This window comes from Colobus angolensis, unplaced genomic scaffold, assembly GCF_000951035.1.
Source record: "Colobus angolensis palliatus isolate OR3802 unplaced genomic scaffold, Cang.pa_1.0 Scaffold381, whole genome shotgun sequence".
Taxonomy (NCBI): Eukaryota; Metazoa; Chordata; class Mammalia; order Primates; family Cercopithecidae; genus Colobus; species Colobus angolensis.
The window spans coordinates 663958-676790 of NW_012117166.1; the positions used below are offsets into that span (position 1 = coordinate 663958).

Sequence of the window (12833 nt, forward strand, 5' to 3'; positions counted from 1 at the left end):
TGCATTCATGTGTGTGTGTATAATGTACAATATTTAACTTGTGAGAATTAAAACATTATTTTTATATTAAATAGATACGTTGTGGAACAGAATGCAAAAATATCAGAAAAGTTTAAAGTCCTTCCCTGGAAATGTAACCACACAAACCATTTCTATTATTAAGATATCTCAGATTTAACTACCAAATTTAAGGCTGGGCTCAGTGGCTCACGCCTGTAATCCCAGTACTTTGGGAGGCCGAGGCAGGCGGATCACCTGAGATCAGGAGTTCGAGACCAGCCTGGCCAACATAGTGAACATCCATCTCTACTAAAAATACAAAAATTAGCCAAGCCTGGTGGCAGGCACCTGTAATCCCAGCTACTTGGGAGGCTGAGGCAGGAGAATTGCCTCAAAAAACAAAAACAAAACCAAAACATCAATAACTAACACATTTATATCCCAGCACTAAAGGAGAGCTACACTATGCCCATGCATTTAAGAGCACATAGAGGAAAGCCTTAAGGGTACAAACATTACCCAGGCATGAACAATAGGGAATCAGCTTTGCAGGAAGTTCTTTTTTAGATGAAAAAGGAGGAAACAGGAGAAGGGAGGAGTCAGTGAGTCCAAAAGACAGAGCTAAGCAGAAGAACTCAGTATAACACACTGATTCATTCAACAGACATTTATAGATGCCTATTTTGTCTCATGTTCTTTACAGGGTGGTGGGAAAAGTGAATTAGATGCGTTTATGCTCTTAAGTAGTTCACAATTTAGTAATGAGTGCTGAACAATATAATTATACCATTGTTGTAATGAAGAATGTATAATGTAAAACTAGACTGCAAAAGGAAACAAAGAAAACAATCCTGTTTATAACAGCATCAAAAAGAATAAAATCTTAAGAATAAATTTAACCAAGGAGGTGAAAAATCTACACACACACACACACACACACAAGATCTATACACTGAAAACTATGAGGCGCCAGTGAAAGAAACTGAAAAAGAACAAATAGCTGGAAATACATTCCATGTTTATGGATTGGAAGAATTAATAATATTAAAATGTCCATGTTACCCAAAGTGATCTACACATTCAATTCAATCCCTATGAAAATTCCATGGCATTTTTTATAGATGTAGAAAAAAATCCTAAAATTAGTATAGAACCATGAAAGACTCCAAATAGAATAAATAATCTTGATAAAGAACAAAGCTGGAGGTATCACCTTTGCTGATTTCAAACTACATTACAAAGTTACGGCAATCAAAACATTATGTACCATACTGTTTTGCATGTACATCCTAAACATAGACACACAGACCAATAAAACAGGATTGAGAACTCAGAAATAAATCCATGCATATATGGTCATATGATCAACTGATTTTTTTTTTTAAATAGGGTCTCACTGTGTTGCCCAGATTGGAGTGCAGAGGCACAATCTTGGCTCACTGCAGCCCTGACTTCCTGGGCTCAAGTGATCTTTCCATCTCAGCCTCCTGAGGAGTTGGGACTACAAGCATACACCACCACATTCAGCTAATTTTCTGGATTTTTTTGTAGAGATGAGGTCTCCGGATGTTGCCGAGCCTGGTTTCAAACTCTTGTGCTCAAGTGATCCTCCTGCCCCTGTCTCTCGAGGTGCTGGGATCATAGGTGTGAGCCACTATGCCCAGCTGGTCAACTAATCTTTGATGAGGCACCAAGAATACCCAATGGGGAACAAAAAGTCCCTTCAATAAATAGTGTTGGGAAAACTGGATAGACATATGCAAAATGACAAAATTGGACCCTTGTATTATACCATATAAAAATGAATTTGGAATGGGTTCAAGACTTAAATGTAAGACGTGAAACTGTAAAACTCTTAGAAGAAAACATAGGGGAACAGCTCCTTGACATTGGCCTTGGCAATGATTTTTCAGATATGACATGAAAAGCATAGGCAAACAAAATGAAAATAAACAAGCTGGACCACATCAAACTAAAAGGCTCTGTACATCAAAGGAAACAATCAACAAAATGAAAAGGCAACCTACCGAATGGGAGGAAATATTTGCAAACCATATCTGATAAGGGGCTGATATCCAAAATATATAAGGAACTCATACAACTCAATAGCAAGAAAACACAAACAATCTGATTTGAAAATGAGCAAAAGATCTGAATAGATATTTTCTAAAGAAGCAATACATGAAAAAGTGTTCAGCACCACTAATCATCATAGAAATGTAAATCAAAACCATAATGAGATATCATCCCACACTTGTTAGCATGGCTATTAAAAAAAAAAAGATAGGAGATGACAAGTGTTGGTTAGGATGTGGAGAAAGGGGAACACTTGTATACTCTTGGTGGGAATGTAAATTGGTACAGCCACTATGGGAAACAGTAGTATGAAGTTTCTTCAAAAAATTAAAAATAGAACTACCCTATGATCCAGCAATCCCACTTCTGGGAAACAAAATTAGGATCCTGAAGAGAGATATCTGCATTCCCATGTTCACTGCAGCCTTATTTACAATAGCCAAGATACAGAAAAAAATCTAACTGTCTGTCAACACATAAATAGATAAAGAGAATGTGGTATATTTATATACAATGGAATTGTATTTAGCTATAAAAAAGGAAATCCTGCCATTCATGACAACATGGATAAACTAGGAGAACATTATGCTAAGTGAATAAGTTAGACACAGAAAGAAAATTATGTATGATCTCATTCATATTTGAAATTTAAAAACATTGAATTCATAGAAACAGAGTAGAACAGTCGTTGCCAGGGTCTGAGGTATGAGGGAAATAGAGATGTTGATCAAAGGTCCAAACTTTCAGTTATAAGATGAACAAGTTCTGGAGAAATAATGTACAGCATAGGTGGTGATGGATGTGCTAACTAAAAAAAAAAAAGAAAAAAAGAAAGAAATTGGATCACTGGAATAGTGCTGAGCTTTGCCTGGGTAATTCTGTCAACACTTTACAAAAAACGCAATCTTTCAGCTTTTGGCTAGTCTTGGAAAATTTATAGGTGTTTTCTGTCTATGGGTTGGTTAGAAATATTCCAAAAAATTGGAATATAAAATGTCTGGGAAATGAATTAGAAATATGCTCACATTCCTGACAATCATTATTAGCATTTAAGTTCCGGAAGAGGCAGGAGACCATTTATTTTGCTTGGTATACTCAGTAGTGTAGCTTAACCTTGTCTCTGCATGTGGTACCATGTTTATTGTTTGTAAAGCTCAGCCAGAGAGTTGAATATGGCATGGATGTAGCCTACTCCTCCTTATTTAAGGAACATATATTGAGCACCTATTTTGTATCAGGCCTTATGGTAGAGTTATCAAGAATGAGTCCCAGTCTCTGGCTTCAGCAGTTTGGCTGAATGAAGGGATCAGTTAAGTAGACAGGCAACTAGTTAGGAGTATGCCCACAGGATTATAAATAACAGTACACAAGAGAGGCCTGAGCCCATTTGGAGGGTGATGTGGAGTTTGGGGCCTCAAAAAAGTGACTTCTGAGCAAATATTTGAATGACAAGTAGGAGTGGACTTGAAAGAGGGCAAACATGATAGTAGAGGGAACATCATATACCAAGTAGTAATACAGTCAGGGAATAACAAGCAGTTTCTCACGAAGGGTAGCTGCAAATAGTGGTAGGAGAGGAGGCTGAGAAGTGGCTGGGATCAGGTCATAGATAACCTTTGTGTCATTAAATGTCTGGATTTTTATCCAGCAAAGGCAATGATTAGTCACTGGAATACTGGTTATGAAAAGTGTTTTTCAAAGAGTAGATTGTAATCCATTAGTGGGTTGTAAAATCAATTTAGTGAATTGGGGCCAGCATATAAAAGGTGAACAAGTAGAAAATATGAGTGTAGATCATATTTGTAAAGGTAAATAACCTTTTACGAATATTTTATTTCAATCATTTATGTTTATGAATAATCTGTTCTGATGTAAAATGTTTTTTTACCTGTAGGTCACAGTCACAATTTTTGAGAAGCACTTGTTTAAAGGTTCAATGGTACACAAACTATCAGATTACTTTTAGTAGCAATTAACAGAAAATTCAGACCCAAATGGGAATAATCACTAAAAAAGATTATTATTCCAACGTAACTAGGACTCCAGTTTGGGAGCTCTTGGTGCTGTAGTTTTAGTAGTTCTAATCTGCCACTCTCAGTGTTATCTTCTGCCTAAAGCCAGTTCCCCACTGGCACTTAGAATAACATGCCAATTTATTCATCTAGGCAGAATAGAGCCTAGATTCTCACTGCTTTAACTTAGTTTAGGCCTGTCCACTACAACCCATTCAGGAACAAATCCACTGTAGGAAACTCTAATGCAATGTGGCAAATTCAGTGTGTTATGGAAACACAGAGCACCTCAGTTGACAGAGTCATGAATTTAGGTGTGGGGATGGTCGGGGAGCCACCTAGGTGATGCCAAAAGTTTGTGTGTAAGTTAAGTAGGTAAGAGAGAAGGCTCTCTGTGCGTGTGGTGGGGACTGCTTTAACAAAAGGTTGTGGACAGGGTAGCTGTGCACAGGGAAACATCCAAAATAGGAACTTTTATGCTTATAGAGCATAGCAAAGGAAGGCAAAGGAAGTAGCTGGAGTGATGAGTAGATACCTGAACTAGGAGGGGAGTCATAAGGAATCTGGGCTCTTTTCCATAGGAAATAAGCAACTGGCGACCATCACCAGGGAATTAAGATGATCAGATTCCCATCACTACAGCCAAAGTGTAGAGGGAGGTAAGTTAGGAGGTTGTTGCAGTAATCCAGGATAGAGGTATCTTGGATTTCGTATTAGGGAGCAAGTTGATTGCAGATTTGAGGAACATTGTGGAAAAAAAAACATGACTTGTTAATTTCAGTGTAGATTAGTGTAAGGAAATAATCTCTGACTTTTCTAGTCATCTCCCCAAGATAACAGGCTTGCAGTGTTTTAACTGTAAAGCCTAAACTTGTTACCTTTTGAGAAAGGAGTGATCATTACTTTGTCAACCTTACTGTAAAGAACTGGAGCCCAGGATGGTGGGAACCTTTGAGAGTGGAGCTCTTGGACTTGGAATGTATTTAAGAGGTGCCTAGATGGACTTGGGGGCAGCAGTCCACTAGTTGAAGAAAAGTTATTTATAAGCCCAATTAGTAAAATTCTTTTTTTTTTTTTTGAGATGGAGTCTCACTGTGTTGCCCAGGCTGGAGTCAATGGTGCAATCTTGGCTCATTGCAAGCTCCGCTTCCCGGGTTCATACCATTCTCCTGCCTCAGCCTCCCCAGTAGCTGGGACTCTAGGTGCCGCCACCATGCCCGGCTAATTTTTTTGTATTTTTAGTAGAGACCGGGTTTCACCATGTCAGCCAGGATGGTCTTGATCTCCTGACCTTATGATCCGCCCGCCTTGGCCTCCCGAAATGCTGGGATTATAGGCGTGAGCCACCAGGCCCAACAGTAAAATTCTTGATGCTGTTACTTTCCTTGTGTTACCCCTGAGCCTTTAGCAAATGTTTTAGGATTCATCTACTTTTATTTGGACCAAAACATTAAAGGGGAAGCAGCTTCCCTTGAGGCCACTGTGGTAGCGGCAGTGGCCTGTTATTGTGAGCTCATTGATGGTACAGGTTGTTTCTTATCTCTAGTCTCTATTAAACAAACAGTGGATATTGTATCCCTTCTGCCTAAATTGATGCTGGGAACCAGCAGATGCTCAAAAAGCATGTAGGGAACTGTTGGAAGTCCCAAAGGGAGATATATTTCTGGGGTCTAAGAGGAAAAGCTATAGGAGCTGAGCCACAATCCATCTATTCAAAATAAAGATGTGGTTTTAAGGAAAGTGGTTTCTCTAGAAGTCAGGTATGACTCCTAGATATCTAGCTAGGGTGGATGTTCATGCTAGGACAGAAAAGGGGTATATTTTTTAGCAGAAGCAGAGCTGTAGCTTTATTTCATAAACGTTTTGAGTGTCTACTATGTTTCATTTAAAATGTAAGAGCTTTCTGGCTAGTGTGAAGAACCAGAGTAAAGAGATAAAGAGCTCTGTTAGGAGTAGACGAGTATCAGACTAAGGCAGCCACAGCTAAATTAGCACCAGAATAGTTCGTTCTGTCACTGAAGCCATGTCTGCTACACCGGTGATCCCTTTACCCTTACTCTTATTGTCTCAGACAGTGGATGGGTTCAGTGGGCCAAATACACTCAGAAGATAGAGCCTAAGATAAAATCTCTTCTACTTACTCTACTGGAGATATGGCAATTATCAGGCACTGCTATCAAGTGTTTGGACCAAGAGTGATGGCTCCTTTCCAAGTCCTTCCATAACTACCACCCTACTAAAGCCTCTGAACCCAAGGGAACGGCAGCCTGGCTGTGCCAAGAAAGGGGCTCCCAGCTTCTCACATTCTGAAGCCGGATTTCCTTTTTCTGGGTTCCCAGAGAGGCCAGATTTGACAACAATAAAAATTTCCAGGAAATTCCCAGGAGGTGTAATATCCTAATCCTTCTCTGGCATAGACCCTCTTTCTTACCCCTTCTCCCCACCAAGAGGAAGGAGCTTATCCTGGAGCCCAACATCCTCTGCTGAATGTCTCCACCCCTTTGGCCAAACTGGTAGAACATCTGAGTTCTTGGGTCCTCTCCTCCCAGGCCCATTTAAGGGGCTGAAGGGAACACATGAAGGTAATGTGTGATCCTGCCTCAAAACAGAGGAATGATTGCAGTATCCCCTGAAGGTTCGTAGGATACTAGATTGTTTAAGGAAGTTTCACTTGCAGATTGTCACTCCCCTACCCCTGTCAGGAAGTAATCTTCTCTAAGAAATCCCAAGCACTCAGTCTCTGGGAGACCAGATGTCAAAACAGAACCACCTCTGGCAACATTTGAAATTACAGGATGCATTCCCATGTAAACTGGCATTAAGAAAAACAAAACTGCACTAACCAAAATAACCCAAATTTAAGGACCAGAAGCGTAAGCCAGGAATTTACTATCCCAGGTAGACTGAGCATTTGGATAATTCTCATTCTCCAGAAATCCCACAGGAAGGAAAAAAGAAATGAATTTATATATATTCATATAAAGACTTTTATATATTGTGCAAAGAGAGGGTCATCTGGCTCCTAGAAGGTTCTCAATCTCTTTAAGACTGTCCATTTTACATCTCTAGTTCCAGTTCTTCTCAGAGAGTAAAAGCGCTCCAAAGGCCTGTGATCATGGGCACTGATTAAGGGCTGCAGACTCTTCAGATGCAGTTAAATCCTTGGTGTTTGAGCTGTGTGGGAGCTGTGGTTGCTTGCTTCCTGGCTCTGGCTGAGTTCCTGCTGCAAACCCTGCAGCAGCTGGTTTAGGAGTGTAAGGTGGCTGTCTCTGCGAGGCAGAGGCAGGGGTGGGAGGCAGTTCCCTTTATACTCGATCACTGCCATCTTGGCCCGATCCAAACTCCGATTTGGGATCTGCAGCATTCTTGTGTAGCCCCCATTTTGATCTTTGTATCGAGGGGCCAGAACTTGAAACAGCTTTGGGATCAAGTCTTTCTCCTAGAGGGAGAATTATCCAAGAGACAGCAGAGTCAGGCAAAACTGCAGAGGCATTTAACTTTAGGCCACTCCCAAAGATAAGGTCCATCCACACATAGAAAGACCTCCCCCGCCCCTCACCAATCTGGTAGAGTCAATGTTACACAACGGGGTCGTTTATAGGCAGTTGTGCAGAGGTATATTCACATCGACTTCAACTAACTTAAGACACAGTTTCTAATTTAGTTAACAACATTGGCCCATAAGTGAGTACCCAAGCTTAATTCTGCACAGTTCTCCTTCCTCCAGCCCCCACCCCTAAGAGCAAAGGGTGGGATTCTGAAGGCAGACAGGACGCACTCACTGTGAGCCAGAAGTCAGCCATGCGCATGGCTCGTTCGTTGGTGTCTCCCAGCTTCCCATAGTCGATGAGCTGTGAGGACATAACATCACGGATCCAACAGAGCAAGAAAACAAGGTGCCAATCTAACTTCTCTAATGCCGGACCGCAATCCATTCTTTCCACTAGCAAAGCATCTCCAATCTACGCCATCCCTAACTCCGCAGCCCTAACCAGTCTTCCATTAGAGGCGATGGAGGGGCAGGTTCAGCTCAGGGTCCTAGGGGACTCAGACTTGGGGAATAGTTTACCAGGTTGGTCCCAGTCCCTTTCCACTTGCAGCCGGCCCCGCCCCCTCAGACCAGACCCGCAGAGTGGACAGGAGGGCCCCGTTCCTTACCTTCTCCGCGTAGCCCCTCACCTCGTCCACACGCGCCCATGGTGCCTCGATGCGTTCGTGCCGCACCAGCCCTGTGAGCAAGTTCCGCAACAGATGGATGCGGGACTCGGGACCGAGGCCCATACGGCGAAATACGCGGCCATGGGAGATGGCTGCAGCGACCGACAGCCGCATGTTTCCAGCTTCTGCCCACCCCTTGGAGGCCGGAACTGGAAACCGGAAGGTAGACCGGGTGGAGGCAATTTCAGGGGACGCATGCGCCTTAGCGCCGAGCGTGGCGAACGTGTGTGCGCATGCGCTTCAGAGCCTGCCTCGTTGGCAATCTCGGGAAGGGCGGAGAAATGGTGTTGAGCTTTCCCAGAGGCGGCGAGCTGGGCGGGCTTCAGGCATCCAGAGCGCTGTGTGGCGGCCGGAGAAGCAGGCGCCTCCTAGTGTGGGATAAGCGGGCCATGGGGTTTTTTTTTTTTTGGCTGCGTCAGCCAGTGGCTTTTAGGGCGATGGGACGCTCCGCCGCGGAGCCTCCTGGGAAAGAGAGCGTCTGCGGAGCATCTGAGGAGAAAAACAGTGGCCAGCTGGCCTGGTTGACACCTGTACGCACCGTTTTTAACACAGTGATTTTCAGTAGTAATGGTAAAATGGATAATAACGATGCCTGGAAAAGAAACGCAGATAGTGAAAATTTTCTTTTGTTGAAGTAATCATTCCAGTTAAAAAATTTACAGCCCTAAAGGGAAAAGTAGTGGATTGTTTTTAATTACACCAGTGTGTTTTTTTAAGGGGAAAAAACATACCTACACATTTGTGTGTTAATGAACAATAATATTGTAGTTTGTTTTTGAGCCTTGACATCTGCAAATTGGCAATGACTGTCAGAATTATTCCTTGTTATGGGTTGAATTGTGTCTTCCCTGGTGATTCTTCCCATCCCCAAAAAGCTGTGTTAAGTCCTAACCTGCAGTAACTCAGAATGTGACCTTATGTGGAAATAGGATCACTGCAGATGTAATTTGTTAAGATGAAGCCATACGGGTATAGGTGGGCGCCTAATCCAAAATGCCTAGTGTCCAGATAGATACATATATACGTACATACATATATACAGGTCGGGCACGGTGGCTCACACCTGTAATTCCAGCACTTTGGGAGGCTGAGGCGGGCGATCACCTGAGGTCAGGAATTCGAGACCAGCCTGGCCAACATGGCGAAACCCTGTGTCTACTAAAAACACAAAAATTAGCCGGGTATGGTGGCTCATGCCTGTAAGTCCAGCTTACTTGGGAGGCTGAGGCAGGAGAATAGCTTGACCCCGGGAGGCGGAGGTTGCAGTGCACTGAGATCAGGCCACTGCACTCTAGCCTGGGCGACAGAGTCAGACTCCATCTCAAAAAAAAAAAAAAAAAAAAAAAAAAAGCGTATGAAGAGAGAGAGATGGACACTCAGGGTGATGCTGACCAGGTAAAGACAGAGACATATAGGGAGAAAGCCGTGTGACCTTGAAAGCAGAGATTATGGAGTTAAGCAGTTGCAAATCAGTAAATGAACACCAAAGATTGATTGCTGGAGCACACCTGAAGCCAAGGGAAAGGTATAAAATGTATTCTTTTTCAGATTCGTCAGAGGGCATGACCCTGCTGCTAACACATTGCTTTCTTGCTTCTAGCCTCCAGAGCCACAAAACAATACATTTCTGTTGTTTTAAGTTCCACAGTTTGTGATAGTTTGTTACAGCAGTCTTAGGAAATGAATTCACTCCTCTTTACGTGTACATATGCAGTAGACGTCTAGATTTGTCACTCTGTCAGCTTCTAGGTGACCAAAAAACATCTCTTTGCTAATTTTAATTTTGAAAAGCTTCTTTAATATGAAGGAACAAATAGACAAAGAGGAAAAGTCATGAACATATAAATACATTGACAGAGATTTATACAAATCACACTTCACAAAGAAATTTACAATAAATTACAGAAATTACAATTATCATTCATGTTTTGTTTCTTTGGGAACAATTCTTGTAGTTTTCAATTGTCTTTGCAGTTGAAAAATTTCGCTAAGATATTTTCACCAGGATTTTTTTTTTTGAGACGGAGTTTCGTTCTTGTTACCCAGGCTGGAGTGCAATGGCGCGGTCTCGGCTCACTGCAACCTCCACCTCCTGGGTTCAAGCGATTCTCATGCCTCAGCCTGGCAAGAAACTGGAATTACGGGCACCTGCCACCACGCCTGGCTAATTTTTTTGTATTTTTAGTAGAGACAGGGTTTTGCCATGTTGGCCAGACTGGTCTTGAACTCCTGACCTTAGGTGATCTGCCCACCTCAGCCTCCCAAAGAGCTGGGATTACAGGTGTGAGCCACCATGCCCGACCCACTAGAAAATTTATCATAAATTTCTGTTGGTAAAAACTTGTGAAGAGTCTCTTCCTCAGCAAAAAATTAGGTAAAATGAAACATTGATCCATTATTTTAGAAGATGCTTACACTTGGTAAAAACAATTGTAGCATCAAACATTGTCCTTTTGACTTTTTCTGGCAATACAAGACCATCATCTCTTGTCTCTTCTGGTAGTCTTCAAAATTTGATTCTTTGTTTAGATGTCAATTTCCTTACATTTTGTTTTTGCAGCATCACTACTGGCTTTCTCTGCAATTTCTGTGGGCTGATATTAATGGAACAATTTTTTTTTTTTTTTACAGTCCAAGGGTCTTTTATTATTATTATTATTTGCACCTATTATGTCGTGAATTCATAGGCAATAGGTTCCAGTAGCTCTGGCTCCTCTCCATTGGTTCTCACAAAGTGTGCTTCTCTTGGTGCAGCCGTCTGGCCTGTCAGCTGAGTTCAGGTACCTTTCTCTTTGGCTCCCTTCTTTTTTTGATCACTTTCTTTCATGCATTTCAGGAGGCTACCTTGTGCCTTAGAGTGTTTAATGTGCTCCATATGCGCATTAATTCTTTTGGCAAGAATCTTGCCCTTAACTTTTTTTTTTCTTTTTTTACAGCAATGCTAACAGCATGCTAAGTAAGATTATAGACTCTTCCAGTTTTTGCCATGGTAACACTTGCGAAGCATTACTTTTTGAACCATACCCATTCCCTTGATGTCTACAGTATCACCTTTTTTATAGACTCCCATGCATGTGGCCAACTCCATGTTTTCTAAAAGGTCTAGAAAACATACATTGGGTGCCTCTCCTCTTTTCCTTGTGTTGGTCATTTTGGTGAATTACCAGAATATGGAGTCTCCAGCCAAAAGGAAGTTAAAACAACAATTTAAACCTTGATGTTTCACTGACTGTATGTTGTTCAAGGCTTATTCTGGCTCTTTGCAGATATTTTTGTGTTTGATTGGCCTTCTTTGAAACTTCACATTTATAAAAAAATACTCATAAAAGAAAAATCCCACAAAACCAAAGTTGTTTGTTTTAAATGTACTGTTTAAAAGCAGGGATATTTTGTACAACAGGAGTTGGAGACATGAAATATACTTGAAGTGAGCCTGAAAGCTGATTAAACTCTTATGAATTTATGTCTCTAACTATAAATAAAACTCCAGTCTCCTGAATAGCTGGCTTTGTGTGAATTACTCTTTCTCTATTGCAATTCCTCTGTCTTGATAAATCGGCTCTGTCTAGGTAGCAGGCAAGGTGAACCCATTAGGTGGTTACAAATTTGGAGGCTTGTCCAGGATTGCCCATGTGGCTACCTGCCCATGGTTTGGTAGTCCCCCTCTGGTGATGGATTCAGACTCCAGCCCAAGCAGCTGCCTAGTTGTTTTGGACTGGGGGCTGACTCTGGTACTGTCTCCATTGATGGGGCACTGGCGACCCAATGTGCATGGGTTTAATTGCAATAGAGAAATAGTCTTGGGGAGATGTCCTATAACTGTAGCCCTATCACAAGGTGAGCCCCAAAGAAAGCTCAACAGGCCTGGCTCGGGGCGACTATCTGCTCTTCGTCTTTCCCAGAGACCACCCATCAGATTACTGGTCAGAGGTCATCCCTCCCCACCTGGAGTGGATCAAAGACAATGGGACCGATGGGAGAAAGTTTGAGCCTTGCCAGATCAATACTGGGTGGTGAATGAGGTGACTAGTGTCTGTTTTGTTATGTATATTTTGATTTTACAGGGATGGAAAATGTTGGTTTGGTTCCCTATGCAGCCTCTTGGGCAGCATCTTGCAAAATTGAGAATCTTTTGCTTATGGTTCCATAAGAGAGAAAAGGGTGATTTTCTTTTGTAAAGTGGCTTGACCTTTACATGTGCTATGGCACAACTAGCAGGGTCATCAAAAGCTTCTCTGTTCTTCTGGAAGCTGCAGAGAAAGGGAATCTCAAAACCTGGTGTGCTGGCAAAAAGGGTAAGAAATTCTTACCAGCTGGGTTTCTGTACCTGCCCATCTGTGTGTGTGTGCACGTGTGTGTGTAAATGGTAAACATCACTAATTGCCTTCTCTGCAATGGTTTGATTAATAGAAAAAAGGATCTGTGAGTCTAGTCTTAGGCTGTAGGAAATCTGGTTGACTTTGTGCTAAGAATTTGTCTTTCTGTAATGGAGAGAGGGGTATCACAGGATAGAACATGGGCTTAGGA

General features: G+C 42.0%; 1 protein-coding gene and 1 pseudogene across 2 annotated transcripts; both read right to left on the reverse strand.

The window, feature by feature from the left end:
* Positions 1-6945: 6945 nt before the first annotated feature.
* Positions 6946-8733, reverse strand: MRPL17 (mitochondrial ribosomal protein L17). 2 transcript variants are annotated; one of them, XM_011954340.1, is made up of 3 exons: positions 8247-8733; positions 7871-7939; positions 6946-7527 (listed from the first exon to the last, which is right to left on the reverse strand). In XM_011954340.1, exons 1-3 carry the CDS (start codon positions 8418-8420, stop codon positions 7243-7245), a joined length of 528 nt encoding a protein of 175 aa, XP_011809730.1. In that variant the 5' UTR covers positions 8421-8733; the 3' UTR covers positions 6946-7242. The 2 variants fall into 2 exon arrangements, with proteins under 2 accessions (XP_011809730.1, XP_011809731.1); XM_011954341.1 differs by lacking the exon at positions 7871-7939.
* Positions 8734-10974: 2241 nt separating this feature from the next.
* Positions 10975-11653, reverse strand: LOC105520576 (annotated as a pseudogene).
* Between the last annotated feature and the right edge of the window lie 1180 nt (positions 11654-12833).

Coding starts and splice junctions, on each gene's coding strand:
- MRPL17 (XM_011954340.1), bottom strand. CDS start 8,420: ATGCGGCTGTCGGTCGCTGCAGCCATCTCCCATGGCCGCGTATTTCGC. Junction 7,940..8,246: donor TGAGGGGCTACGCGGAGAAG/GTAAGGAACGGG, acceptor ATGTCCTCACAG/CTCATCGACTATGGGAAGCT. Junction 7,528..7,870: donor TGGCTGACTTCTGGCTCACA/GTGAGTGCGTCC, acceptor TTCTCCCTCTAG/GAGAAAGACTTGATCCCAAA.